This window comes from Zea mays, chromosome 2 (genome assembly GCF_902167145.1).
Source record: "Zea mays cultivar B73 chromosome 2, Zm-B73-REFERENCE-NAM-5.0, whole genome shotgun sequence".
Taxonomy (NCBI): Eukaryota; Viridiplantae; Streptophyta; class Magnoliopsida; order Poales; family Poaceae; genus Zea; species Zea mays.
This window is the reverse complement of record NC_050097.1, coordinates 179,736,866-179,750,011: the sequence shown is the minus strand read 5'-3', so window position 1 is coordinate 179,750,011 and position 13,146 is coordinate 179,736,866. Positions and strand designations below refer to the sequence as shown.

Here is a 13,146-nt window from a genome sequence, read left to right as displayed (position 1 = left end):
ACTAGCTAAAGATGTTATGATTGTCCCTGTTTCTACAATATCTTCAGAATCTACTTTCAGTCTAGATAGCACGGTGCTCGAGGAGCGGCGACGACGGTTGACGACAGACATGGTGGAAGTGCTCTCATGTATCAAGGATTGGGAGTTGGCTGACCAGCACAAGCAACATACCGTGGAGAAGGAAACCAAAGACCTTGAAGCAACCTTTGAAGATATGTACCTAGATGATGAGCAACGAGTATCACCAGGGAGCAAAAGAAAGGGACATGAAGGAGGAGATACGAGAAAGGAAGCAGCACCAAAGAGTTCAAAAAGCAAACAACCTTAAACTTATTCTCTCTTTCTTTTCCTACCTATTTATGTTCTCTTATTTGTAATATGCGCATATGGACTGTGGACTATGGACTGAACTATGGACCTATAAATAATTTAAGGAGCTGGCTGTACTCTTTTCCTTTCTAGGGTTTTCTCACGAGGTGTGAGTTTTTACCTAGGAATGTTTTTAATAAGGCAGCATTGCACTAAGGCTCCACAAGTATTTCTGTTAAATTTGATATATTTTGTGTACATGTATGGTTTTAATGTGATGTTTTATGTACATTTCTATTAAATTTGATATATTCTGTGTATTTGGTTACTAGGCCCGAGCCCAGCCCGGCACTAACGGGCTAACCGTGCCCCCGGCCCGGCCCGACCCGTTTAACCGTGGACGTGTCGTGTCTGGGCAGCACAGATGGCCCACATGCCAGCCCGGCCCGGCCCGTTTAACCGTGGACGTGCCGTGCCTGGGCAGCACAGATGGCCCACGTGCCAGCCCGGCCCAGCCCGTGTAACTGGCGTGTCGTGCCTAGGCACGACTGAGTCGGACCGTGTCCAGTCGTGCCCGTGGCGGGCTGGCCCCGGCACGTCTATTTAGACATGTATAGGAGAGAGGCATCCACGTCTATAATATATGGGTCTTCTCGTATTCCACTCTATTTTAATAGATTATAGTTATCTCTTGGATATATAGTCAATAATTAGGACAAAGCTCTTTGCAAGTCTGAACTAACAATAACATGAAAGCACACCATGGACGAAGGCACAATGCAATTCAAGCAAGAACACCACATTCGTCTTAATAATCTAGTAGTAATCATCATATCCTATATGTTTAGGGATATAAAACTTATTACACCACATCGCTAATTAACCATGTTCATATTCTGGACATCTCCTGCTGCTGGTGGAGGTTGCCCTGGTATTTTGGGTCCCTGCGGACGATGCGCTTCCAGTACCAGTGCCTGTCAAAGAGCATCCATATCTCCTCGATGGGCACCTGCTTGGTCTCCGGCAGCAGGAGGATGACGAAGATGGACATGACGACGATGAGCGCGGCGAAGAGCACGAAAACGCCCCACCGGAGGTGGCACAGCGCGGCGAGGAAGCACTGCGCCACGGCAGCCGTCCAGAAGAGGTTGACGCACACCACCACGCTCTGCCCCGCCGACCGCATCTCCAGCGGGAACAGCTCGCTTGGCACCAGCCATCCCAGGGGCCCCCAGGACCATCCATAGGCCACCACGAAGAGACAGATGGCCACCACCAGCACCGTGCTCACGCCCTTGCTCAGCTCCTCGCCTTTTCCGAACTTGAGGGCAAGGATCACAGCCACCACGACCTGCAACAGCAACAACAATAATCAAGAACTTCCGCCGCTGGTCAGAGCCATCAGCCATGGCATGTTCCTGTATGATACTGACTGACCATGGAGGAGATCATCTGAATGCCCGCCTCGATGAAGAGGAAGCGGCGGCCGAGGCGGTCGACGGTGACCATGGAGATGAGCGCGCCGACGACGAGCATGGAGCCGGTGATGATGGAGGAGTAGAGCGCCGCGGAGGAGCCGAACCCAAGGCTCTGGAAGATGACGGGCGAGTAGAAGAGGATGGAGTTCATGCCCGACAGCTGCTGGAACGCCGGGATGCCGAGCGCGCCGATGATGAGCTGCGGGCGGTTGCGCACGGCGAGCAGGTTCCGGAACGTGCCCGTGACGGCGCGCGCGGCCTGGCTGGCCTCCTTGAGGTCCTCGAACTCGGCGTCCACCTTGTGCGTGCCGCGCACCTTCTCCAGCACGCGGCGGGCCTCCTCCAGGTGCCCGCGCTCGACGAGGCTGTTGGGCGTCTCGGGAAGGAAGAGCGCGCCGACGAAGATGGCGGTGGCGGGGCCCATGGCGAGGCCCAGCGAGAGGCGCCACCCCCAGGGGTGCAGGCGGTCGGTGAAGTAGTTGATGACGTCGGCGACGAGGATGCCGAGGCAGGTGGTGAGCTGGAACAGCTGGTTCACGGCGCCGCGGATGCGGTAGGGCGCGATCTCCGAGAGGTAGAGCGGCACGGCCTGGTTGCCGAAGCCGATGCCGACGCCGAGGAGCACGCGGCCGACGATGAGCATGGCGATGTTCATGGCGGCCGCGTTGATGGCGCCGCCGAGGAAGAAGCTGGCGGCGCCCACCATGATGCTGGCGCGCCGGCCGTGGCGCTTGGTCACGTAGGAGGCGCCGAAGGTGGAGACGAGGCCCGCGAAGTAGAGCGACGAGGTGAAGAGCGTCAGCACCTGGTTGTCGTACTTGCAGTAGTCCGTCTCGTGCAGGTGCGCCTGCTTCCGCCGGTACACGTCCGGGAAGAACTTCACCAGGAAGTCGTCCATGGAAGTCACGCCGCCTGCAACCATGGATGTATTTCATTTCATTTCACAATGCTCTGCTTCTTTAGAAGTGAGGATTGAGATGATCTGTACTCGACGAAACGGAGTATATATCCGTACTGAAAATGAGTACAGTAAGAATTGCATTTGTACATAAGACGGCATGATCAATTTCAGGTAACGGGAATTGCAATTGCATCCAACAAAACGAACGAACTACGGAGAGGAACAGGGTATGGGTGGAGAATCGGCAAGGGATACTGACTGGAGACTCCGAGGTCATAGCCGAAGAGGGATCCGCCGAAGGAGCCGACGATGCAAGCGAGGATGAAGTAGCCGGTGATCTTGCCCTCGTAGAGCTCGGCCCTCCCGGCGGCTGCCCCGCCGCCGCCAAACCCGCCGGCCATCTCGCTGTCCTCCCCTCTCCTACGTCGTGCTCGCTTCTCTTCAGACGACCGGGTTCACCTTACGTACTCCGCCCCTCTTCCGTGAAAGGCTGAAACAAACAAAGAATGAAATAGGCAGGGGAGGGGAGAGGAGGAATGAAATAGGCAGGGGCGCAGGGCAGGGGAAGGGAGGGGAGGGGAAGGAAGGAGATGAAACAGAAACCAAATCAGTGAGGCGAAGAGAGCGCACACAAGTCAACAGAGGCCAGTCAAAGAAACTGACAAGGGGGATCGCTGCGCAGAAGAAACTCTACCTCCCTGTTTCTTTCTTGGACCAGCTCGGAAGAGTCGGCGGCGGCAGCACGGTAATGCGTGCTCCGTGCAATATTCAACGGCCCGGGGCCAGGTAACTGAAGTTTAAACAAAGGACGGAGCGGCGGCTTGGTCCCCGACCCCGATCCAATCTGCCGCCGTGCCCGTGCTGATCTGGCCGCTCGCAGAGGAATCGGGGAGGGTGGCGGGAGGTCGTTGGGTCTTGGGACGGTTGCGTTTTTATCTCAGCGGCCCCGCGGAGATAGGCACACGCACACCCCAAGTCAAGGATTTTAAAACCCTCGATTATCGGTGACCGAAACCGTCGCGGAGTTTACCGCCTGGTTTTTTTTTTCAAAATTTACTTTAAGTTTAAATTTTTTGAAAAAATGAAAAAAAAATATAATAAAAAACTACATGTTTAAGACTTCTAGTGAGTAATTTGGTATACAAGATATCTAAATTTAATTTCATTTAGTTTATTAAAAATTAGAAAAACATAGGGACCACATCAAAAGCAAGGTAAACTGCATCGAGAGCAACCGGATTTAGTAACGATATTTAGTTATATTTCTATATTATGTATTTATTGCTCAGATTTAGTTTCGTGGTGTTTAGAGTTTCAGATTTAGTATCAATAATATATTTTAGATTTATATATGTTATTATTGTTACATATGAGATGTCTTATGGTTTATGGATTAGTTATTGCTAAATCTGTTATATTCTAGTTATTGTTGAATGTGAATATCAATAGTTTATGAGTTAGTTATTGTTAAATGTGTATGTCCAATCAGTTATATATTTATATTTTGTAGTATACATGACAGACCTAACAGTGACACTCATCTTCCTAGCACGATGTTTACATTACTTGTACATGAACAAGGAGACACAGAGGTAGGTCATGGTGTGTTGAGTTTGTGATCCAAATTCTAAAGAAGACGACCAAGTTGGCGAGCGAAGTGGAGCCCCATCGCCGAGAGGCTTGGCCCGTACTTGTTGTTATATGTTGATGATATGTTGATTGCTGCCAAGAGCATGAAGGAAATCGTTGCTTTGAAGGCACAAGTTAGTAGCGAATTTGATATGAAGGATCTAGGTGCTGCAAAGAAAATCCTTGGTATGGAGATAGTCAGGGATATGAAGTCTGGACTGCTGTACTTGAGCCAGAAGAATTATATTGAGAAAGTCCTTCGTCGTTTCAATATGCAAAATGCTAAACCTGTGAGTACTTCGTTGGCTCCTCATTTTAAACTGGTTGCTAAATAATGTGCTAAAACTGATGCAGATCTTGAGTATATGTCAAAAGTTCCATACTCTGGTGTTGTTGGGTCACTCATGTGTGCTAGGGTTTGCTCTCGTCCTAATTTGTCTCATGCTATTAGCGTTGTTGCTAGATACATGTCTAATCCTGATAAAGAGCATTGAAAAGTTGTTCAGTGGATTTTCAGATATCTACGTGGTTCTTCTAATGCTTGTTTATGTTTTAGTAAATCTGGAGATGGTCTGGTTGGCTATGTTGATTTAGATTATGGTGGTGATTTAGACAAGAGGAGATCACTTTCAGGTTATGTCTTTACTGTTGGAGATTGTGTTGTGAGTTGGAAAGCTCGTTTACAGGATATTGTTACTTTATCTACCACAAAAGTTGAGTATATGGCGATTGTAGAAGTTACTAAGGAAGCCTTATGGTTGAAAGGTATATATTCAAAGCTATGTGGAATTAAGTCTTGCATTACCATTCATTGTGATAGTATAGACTGTTATTTATCTCACCAAAGATCATATGGTTACTGAGAAATCCAAGCTTCTTAATATTTGTTATCAGTTCATTTGTGATATCATTTAGAAAGGTTTGGTGAAGGTATGCAAGATCAGTACTCATGATAATCCTGCTGATATGATGACGAAGCATGTTCCTGTTGCTAAGTTTGAGATATACTCAAGCTTAGTTGGTATTACAAATTAGCCCCTAGTTGATCTTGGCGCCGACAATATGATGATGCATTATTTTGAGGTGGAGTTTGCTATTATGATGCTACATGTATTTTTTCTTAAGGTGGAGTTTGTTGAGTTTGTGATCCAAATTGTGAAGAAGGCGACCAAGTTGGCGAGCGAAGCACGTTCCCTACTCAATTTAGGGTTTCACCTCTATAAATACACTTGTAATCTGCAGGAGATAGTTATCTCATTGTAAGTCTCCTGTAATCTGTAACCACCCGAAAATAGTGAAATTATTGCTGGCAGGCTCCCGTGGTTTTTCCCCTTCGCCTTGGAGGGGTTTTCCACATTAAATTTGTGTCTTCTCTGTGTTTGATCTACTTTGTGTCGTATTGATTCATAACATCATGGAGATGGTGACAATAACAACCATGGTGATGGAGGAGGTAGTGCTGCATTATATGGTCTACTGGTTGGAGTGGTGCAGGGGGGAGTGGGATGGCAGATTATAGATTCACCAGAGAGAGTGAGTTCACGCAAGGTACAGATCATGTTGCACCTCATTCGCAACGGGAGACGAGAAGCGTCCGACGTCATTTGGTCTGCGTGCCTTTTGTGATGGAAGCCAGAGCTTAGTCGACTCCAGTTACGATTATCCACACCAAAACCTCAACACTTATGGATGGCAAGGACCTCCAGCTGAAGTTCTACCACTATTCATTTTTTGGTATTACTAACTATATGATTTATATTATTTATCTAGTTTTATTTCATAACTTTATATAGAAATATGTATATGGAATGCACACATATCCGGATCCTTCCATCGTGCCTCACTATTATGACTCGAGCTAAACATGTGGATATTTTTTATTTTTTGTTTGTTGCAGGGCAATTGCACTTCCTAGTTGTGTGGACATTTATGGCATGAGAGAACTCTAAATAAACATGTATTTGACTATTGTGAAATTCAATATGTTGTTTGTTTCATGATAATTGCAATTTCTAGTTGTATATGTTGTTGTATGTCATTTTGATGAACAAATATTATGTGGATCAATTATTATGTACTGTGCAATATGAATTAAGCAAATTACAAATAAACTCTATCATTTTTTCATTTTTTGTGAAAAACATAAAAGCATGGTTCACTTTGGTCAAAAACCAATGGTATTGGACGATTACCAGCAGTTTTGCAGCGGTAAATCAGTAGAACTATTTTTAGTTTGATTTGGTCAAACCGGTCGGTTTTATTACCGATAAAACGTCGGTTACCGTTGAGGGCGGTTTTTTCCCCACAGAACGGTTCGGTGAACCCTGACCCAAACCCACCAACCTCCGGCCCACGCGGGGATGAGATGACATGGACACGCGATTTGGCAGTGGCACTACAACTGCAATACTGCATGCATAACAAGTTCTTATCCGGTGGACATGCCAGATTTTCAAAAAGTCGGTTGAACAGAAGACTTCAGCAGGACATGTACTCATACTCACTGTTTGAATGTAAGACTTACATGTTGCTACTGCGACTTAGACTGCTCCTAATCCTAATGTGTTACCTAACAAATAGCTTTTTGCTAACCTTTTGGTGTATTATATTAGACCATCTCAAACAATGTCTCTATCTTGATATATAGGATCCAACTCATAAAAAAGAGCTCCAACAATACTTTATTTTACAAATTTTTATAAAAAATATAGGGCATACCATAAAGTGACCAAAATATACTACACCTCAAATTGGTGTTTTATCCTTATTTTCTACATCGATCTTAAGATTTTCATTTCTAACAATATAATTACTTCTTAAAGTACATAATTTATAACCTAATTGTTGGAACTCAATTTGTTTTTAGTACCCTAAACATGTTAAATGATATACTATCTGTTCTAAAATATAACTCGTTTTAGACTAAATATACATTCAATAATCAACCTATAAATACAGTTTATGTGTATATCTATATTTATTATCATTCATTCGAATGTGGACGGAAAAAGAGTAAAAAACTATATTTTGGGATGTGGGAGTAGTATTTTAATTTTAGGGAATTATTTTTAAGCACTTATTTAGAGATGCTTTTATATATATAGAGGTGTCGGCGTTTCGAGACCGGGGGGTCCCTAAGCCGACGAGTGAGTGTGCTGCGTACCCCAGCCCAGATGGGTCGAGCGCGTGGGCGAGCGCGAAGGGGGGAGAGGCGAGGTGGCCGGAGACAGACGTGAGAGAGGTGGAAGTCCCGCGGCCTTCGTGTTCGTCCCGCGCCCAGGTCGGGTGCGCTTGCAGTAGGGGGGTTACAAGCGTCCACGCGGGTGAGGGAAGCGAGCGGCCCCAAGAGAGCGCCTGTCCCGTCCTCGGTCCCGCGCGGCCAACCTTCTCTAAGAAGGCCCTGGTCCTTCCTTTTATAGTCGTAAGGAGAGGATCCAGGTGTACAATGGGGGGTATAGCAGAGTGCTACGTGTCTAGCGGAGGGAGAGCTAGCGCCCTAAGTACATGCCAATGTGACAGCCGGAGAGATCTTGGCACCCTGCTGGCGTGATGTCGTGGCTGTCGGAGGAGCAACGGAGCTTGGCGGAAGGACAGCTGTCGGAGCGGTCGAGTCCTTGCTGACGTCCACCTGCTTCCGTAAGAGAGCTGAGAACCGCCGCCGTCATAGAGCTTGGGAGGCGCCATCATTGCCTATCTGGCGGAGCTGGTCAGATGGGACATCGGTCTTGTTCTCTGCGGCCCGAGTCGGCTCGGGGTAGAGTGGTGATGGCGCTCCCTGTTGACGTGGCGGGCCCGCGCCCGAGGCCGGGCGACGTGGGGGCTCCTCCGAAGCTGGGGTCGAATCTGTCTTCCGTTGCCGAGGCCGAGTCTGAGCCCCTGGGTCAGGCGAGGCGGAAGTCGTTCGGTAGAGGCCAGGGCGGAGTCCGAGCCCTGGGGTCGGGCGAGGCGGAGTTCGTCGTCTTCCGGGGCCGAGCCCGAGTCCGAGCCTTGGGGTCGGGCGGAGCGGAGTTCGCCGTCTTCCGGGTCTTAGCCCGAGTCCGAGCCCTGGGTCGGGCGGAGCGGAGTTCGCCGTCTTCCGGGTCTTAGCCCGAGTCCGAGCCCTGGGGTCGGGCGGAGCGGAGTTCGCCGTCTTCCGGGTCTTAGCCCGAGTCCGAGCCCTGGGTCGGGCGGAGCGGAGTTCGCCGTCTTCCGGGTCTTAGCCCGAGTCCGAGCCCTGGGGTCGGGCGGAGCGGAGTTCCCTATGGCGCCCCTGGCGAGGCCTGACTGCCTGTCAGACTCACTCTGTCGAGTGGCACCGCAGTCGGAGTGGCGCAGGCGGCGCTGTCCTTCTGTCAGACCGGTCAGTGGAGCAGCGGAGTGACGGCGGTCACTTCGGCTCTGCCGGGGGGCGCGCGTCAGGATATAGGTGTCAGGCCACCTTTGCGTTAAATGCCCCTGCAACTCGGTCAGTCGGTGCGGCGATTTAGTCAGGGTTGCTTCTTAGCGAAGCCAAGGCCTCGGGCGAGCCGGAGATGTGTCCGCCGTTAAAAGGGGGGCCTCGGGCGAGACGGAAGTCCCTCGAGGTCGGCTGCCCGAGTCCGAGGCTAGGCTCGGGTGAAGCGTGATCGAGTCACTCGTATGGACTGATCCCTGACTTAATCGCACCCATCAGGCCTCTGCAGCTTTATGCTGATGGGGGTTACTAGCTGAGAATTAGGCGTCTTGAGGGTACCCCTAATTATGGTCCCCGACAAGAGGGTAACACTATTGGGAGCCCTAGGCTTCCATAGCATACTCGAAGCCCCAATTAGCCAGCCATGCACCACCGCAGCGTGTCCGTCAGCCCACCTTTCGTGTGCGTTCATTTCTTGCATGCACACAATTTGTTTCCAATTGCATGCGCGAGAAATTAGGAAGTGTATATGTTAACTACTGCATGTATGGAAAAAAAACTGATTTAAATGCTTTATTCCTTCCATAAATATAGAATCTCAATAACAACCATACAGCTAAACTTATTGGAAACATTTTATAAAATATACTGTTACTAACTAAGCTACATAATGTAGGTATTTATGCAATAGGTACGCTGCATAAAAAATCAGTTTTCTGCTGCATGTGCATAAATTTAAGATGGCAATAATGTGCGTTAAGAGAAAATGGATTGACATGCATGGAAACAAAAAAATCTAATTTTTAATGCTTTATTTTGTTCATAAAAATAGGATCTCTACAATAGCAATGTAGTTAGGCGCATTGGACCAGTTTATGACGTATACTGATACTAATTATGCTACACTGTGTAAATATTTATGCAGTTTAGTACACCACGTAAAAATATGTTTCCTGTTGCATGCGCACAAATTTAGGATAATAAAAATGCGGGTTGAAAGGAAATAGATTGACATACATGGAAACAAAAAATTTGATTTAAATGCTTTATTTCGTCCATAAAAGTAGGATCTTGACAACAGCCATGCAGATAGGATCGTTGGAACCGGTTTATGATATATACTGACACTAATTATGCTACATGGTTTAGATATTTATGCATTACGGTACAGCGCAAAAAAATATGTTTCCTACTGCACGCGCACAAATTTAGGATGGCAAGAATGTGCGTTGAAAGGAATAGATTAGCATACATTAAAACAAAAAATCTCATTTAAATGCTTAATTTCCTCCATAAATATAGTATCTCTCCAACAGTCATGCATCTAGGCTCGTTAGAACCAGTTATGATATACGCTGAGACTAATTATTCTACACGTCAAAGGATATTTTCATATTTATGCAATGCGGTACACTGAGTACAAAATCTGTTTACTATTGGATGCACACAAATTTAGAATGACAAGAATGTGAGTTAAACGGAAATGGATTGACATGCATAAAAACAAAAATCTAATTTTAATATTTTATTTTGTTTATAAATATAGGATCTCTCCAACAACCATGTAGTTAGGCTCGTTAGAACCAGTTTATGATATATACTGATACTAATTATGCTACATGTCGAAGATATTTATGCATTGCAGCACACTACACAAAATCAACAAACATTTACATAAAATGTGAATGAAAATATCATAAAAACTATTGACGTTGGCATAAATATGTATACAAAATAGAATAAAAACAGGATCGTCGATCCGCCACCGCTCGCCGTCTAGGGAAGTCCGTCGTCGTTGCTCGTGCCTAGGGAAGGCCGGCGTCGTCGCGGGAGGGGGGGACGCCAGCGGGCGCCACTCCGCGGCGCGTGCCTCCGGGATTCGCCACCGTGTGCGCTCCTCCAAGATCCATCGCCGCTGCTGCCGAAGCCTACTGCGCCTCACGCTACCACCGTCACCACCGGGCCTAGGGTGCGCCACCGCCGCTCGTCCGGTTCGGGAGCGTCGTTGGTGCTTGCCCGCCCGCCATAGGAGCGTCGCCGCCGGTCGCCTGCCTCGGCGCGCAACCGCCGCTAGCCCCCGGGATCGCCGCGGCTCGCATGCTCGAGGAACCGCCGCCGCTCGTCCGGTTTGGGAGCGTCGTCGTTGCTTGCTCGTCCGCCATAAGAGCGTCGCCGCCGGTCGCTCGCTTCGGCGCTCCACAGCCGCTAGCCCCCGGGATCGCCATCGCTCGCACGTCCGAGGAAACCGCCATTGTCGTTCGCTCACTCGAGGGAACCATCACCCCACTAAAATCTAATCCCTGGCAGCCTGAAAATCTTTTTATAGTCGTCTGCACCTGGTGCGACTGAACCGGATGACACGGACCAGAGCTTCCTCTAATTATTGGAAGCCCAGAGCTCCAAACGTACAAACTATATATATATATATATATATATGGCAGGTATAACGGGAGCCCTGGGCTTCCAATAGTTAAAGGAAGCCCAGGCCGACCACTGTGCAAACTGGTTCACCCAGCACGCCCAAACAGGCTGTCGGGTGTGCCACCTGCCCCACGTCTGTTAGCGCAAAAAAAGGAATGCATGCATGAGTCAAACACGATCCAATACATGCGCATAAATTTAGGAAAGATATGTGCGGCAGTTTCTGTTTTTAAATCCTTTATTTCCTCCATAAATTTAGGATCGCTCAACAGCCATGCAGCTAGACACGTAAGGACCATTTTATGATATATACTGAGACTAAATATGCTACACTGTGTTAATAATTATGCAATTCCATATACTGCGTAAAAATCTGTTACCAGCTGTATGCACACGAATTTATGATAAAATTAATGTGCAATGAAAGGAAATGAATTACACGCATAGAAACAAAAAATCGTATTTAATGTTTTATTTCCTTCATAAATATAAGATCCCTCCAACAGCCGTGCAGCTAAAACACATTAAATCTAGTTTATGATATATACTGATACAAATTATACTACATGGTGTAGGTATTTATGCAATTCGTTACACTGCGTAAAAAATCTGGCATGTTGTTCACTGGTGGACGCACCTCCGGGTTGGAGCGTAATAACCTTAAGTTTTGAGCATAAAATCCCTCAATTATAAGCGTATATACCGAGCCAATGTGAGAGGTTGATAGCTCTAGTAGGTTGTTATTACGATCCTATTTTTATGGCAGATCCGAAAAACATGGCAGCCGCATTCATGCGGTTATACAGATCCTAAAATTATGGCAAAATGCATGCATGAGTCAAACACGTTCCCTTGCATGCGCGTAAATTTAGGAAAGATATGTGTGGCGGTTTCTATTTTAAATGCTTTATTTCCTCCATAAATTTAGGATCGCTGCAACAGACATGCAACTAAAACTCGTAATGACCATTTTATGCTATATACTGATACTCACTACCGGAATCAGCTTCTTTGCCGTGTGTTCTAAACACACGGCAAAGGCTATTTTACACTCGGCAAAGCCTTTGCCGAGTGTAACACTCGGCAAAGAACGCTCGGCGAACTGTACATCGGCAACAGCTTCTTTGCCGAGTACTTTTTGTCGGGCACTCGGCAAAGACTTTGCCGAGTGCCATTTGGCACTCGGCAAAGAAAAGTCACCGTCACGGCGCCAAGTGACGGTGACGGATCCTTTACCGAGTGCCAACGGCGACACTCGGCAAAGACTGGTCTAGTGGACCCCACAGCCAGTCTCTGTGCCGAGAGCCCTAGTAGGCACTCGGCAAAGGAGGTTTCTTTGCCGAGTGTCTGGTGGACTGGCACTCGGCAAAGAACCCTCCAGTGGGCCCCTTTGCCAGTCCCTTTGCCGAGTGCCTTGGCAACGGCACTCGGCAAAGACATCTTTGCCGGTTCCCAGGTTTCCTTCTTTGCCGAGTGCCATGGTCAGCACTCGGCAAAGATGGCTTTACCGGTTCCCAGGTTTCCTTCTTTGCCGAGTGCCATGGTCATAGCACTCGGCAAAGCGACCTTTGCCGAGTGTTACACTCGGCAAAGTGACCAGGATGTCCCTTTTTTATTTGTTTTTGCTGTTCCATCCAAACAAACAAAAGATATATATCATTCACATCACATTATATATCATTCGCATCACAGAATCAACACATTTATCATCAACACCATATATATCACAAATATCACCACATAAATCAGGTTTCACAGCACATAAGTCTCATTAAGTATCTCACAAGACCAAGTATAACTAACATCACCAACACTCACAAATATAAGTTTGGATCATCACAAAACAGATATAAGTCTGGATCATCACTAACATCACCAAGTATCTCACAAGACCAAGTCTAGCCAAACATCACCAACACTCACAAGACCAAGTCTGGATCATCAACGAGGTGGGCATCTGGACTGGTTCGGCGAAGGGCTGGACGAAGCATGAGGGTTGTTCGACGCCGCCGATTGACCCTGCATAGAGAGTAGAT

General features: G+C 47.5%; 1 protein-coding gene across 2 annotated transcripts; it reads right to left on the bottom strand.

Annotated features, from left to right (window-relative positions):
- Positions 1–961: 961 nt before the first annotated feature.
- Positions 962–3,468, bottom strand: LOC100282609 (sugar transport protein 14). Of its 2 annotated transcripts, NM_001412119.1 has the most exons (4): positions 3,383–3,468; positions 2,948–3,178; positions 1,747–2,699; positions 962–1,660 (listed from the first exon to the last, which is right to left on the bottom strand). In NM_001412119.1, the coding sequence occupies exons 2-4, from the start codon at positions 3,087–3,089 to the stop codon at positions 1,199–1,201; spliced, it is 1,557 nt and encodes a 518-aa protein (NP_001399048.1). In that variant the 5' UTR covers positions 3,090–3,178; positions 3,383–3,468; the 3' UTR covers positions 962–1,198. The 2 variants fall into 2 exon arrangements, with proteins under 2 accessions (NP_001399048.1, NP_001148989.2); NM_001155517.2 differs by lacking the exon at positions 3,383–3,468 and having other exon boundaries at positions 2,948–3,235.
- Positions 3,469–13,146: the final 9,678 nt, after the last annotated feature.

What these genes read in the sequence shown, in the direction of transcription:
- LOC100282609 (NM_001412119.1), bottom strand. Translation starts at nt 3,089, where the DNA reads ATGGCCGGCGGGTTTGGCGGCGGCGGGGCAGCCGCCGGGAGGGCCGAG. An exon ending in CTATGACCTCGGAGTCTCCA is followed by an intron (nt 2,700 to 2,947) that starts GTCAGTATCCCT and finishes CCATGGTTGCAG; the next exon opens with GCGGCGTGACTTCCATGGAC. An exon ending in TTCAGATGATCTCCTCCATG is followed by an intron (nt 1,661 to 1,746) that starts GTCAGTCAGTAT and finishes TTGCTGTTGCAG; the next exon opens with GTCGTGGTGGCTGTGATCCT.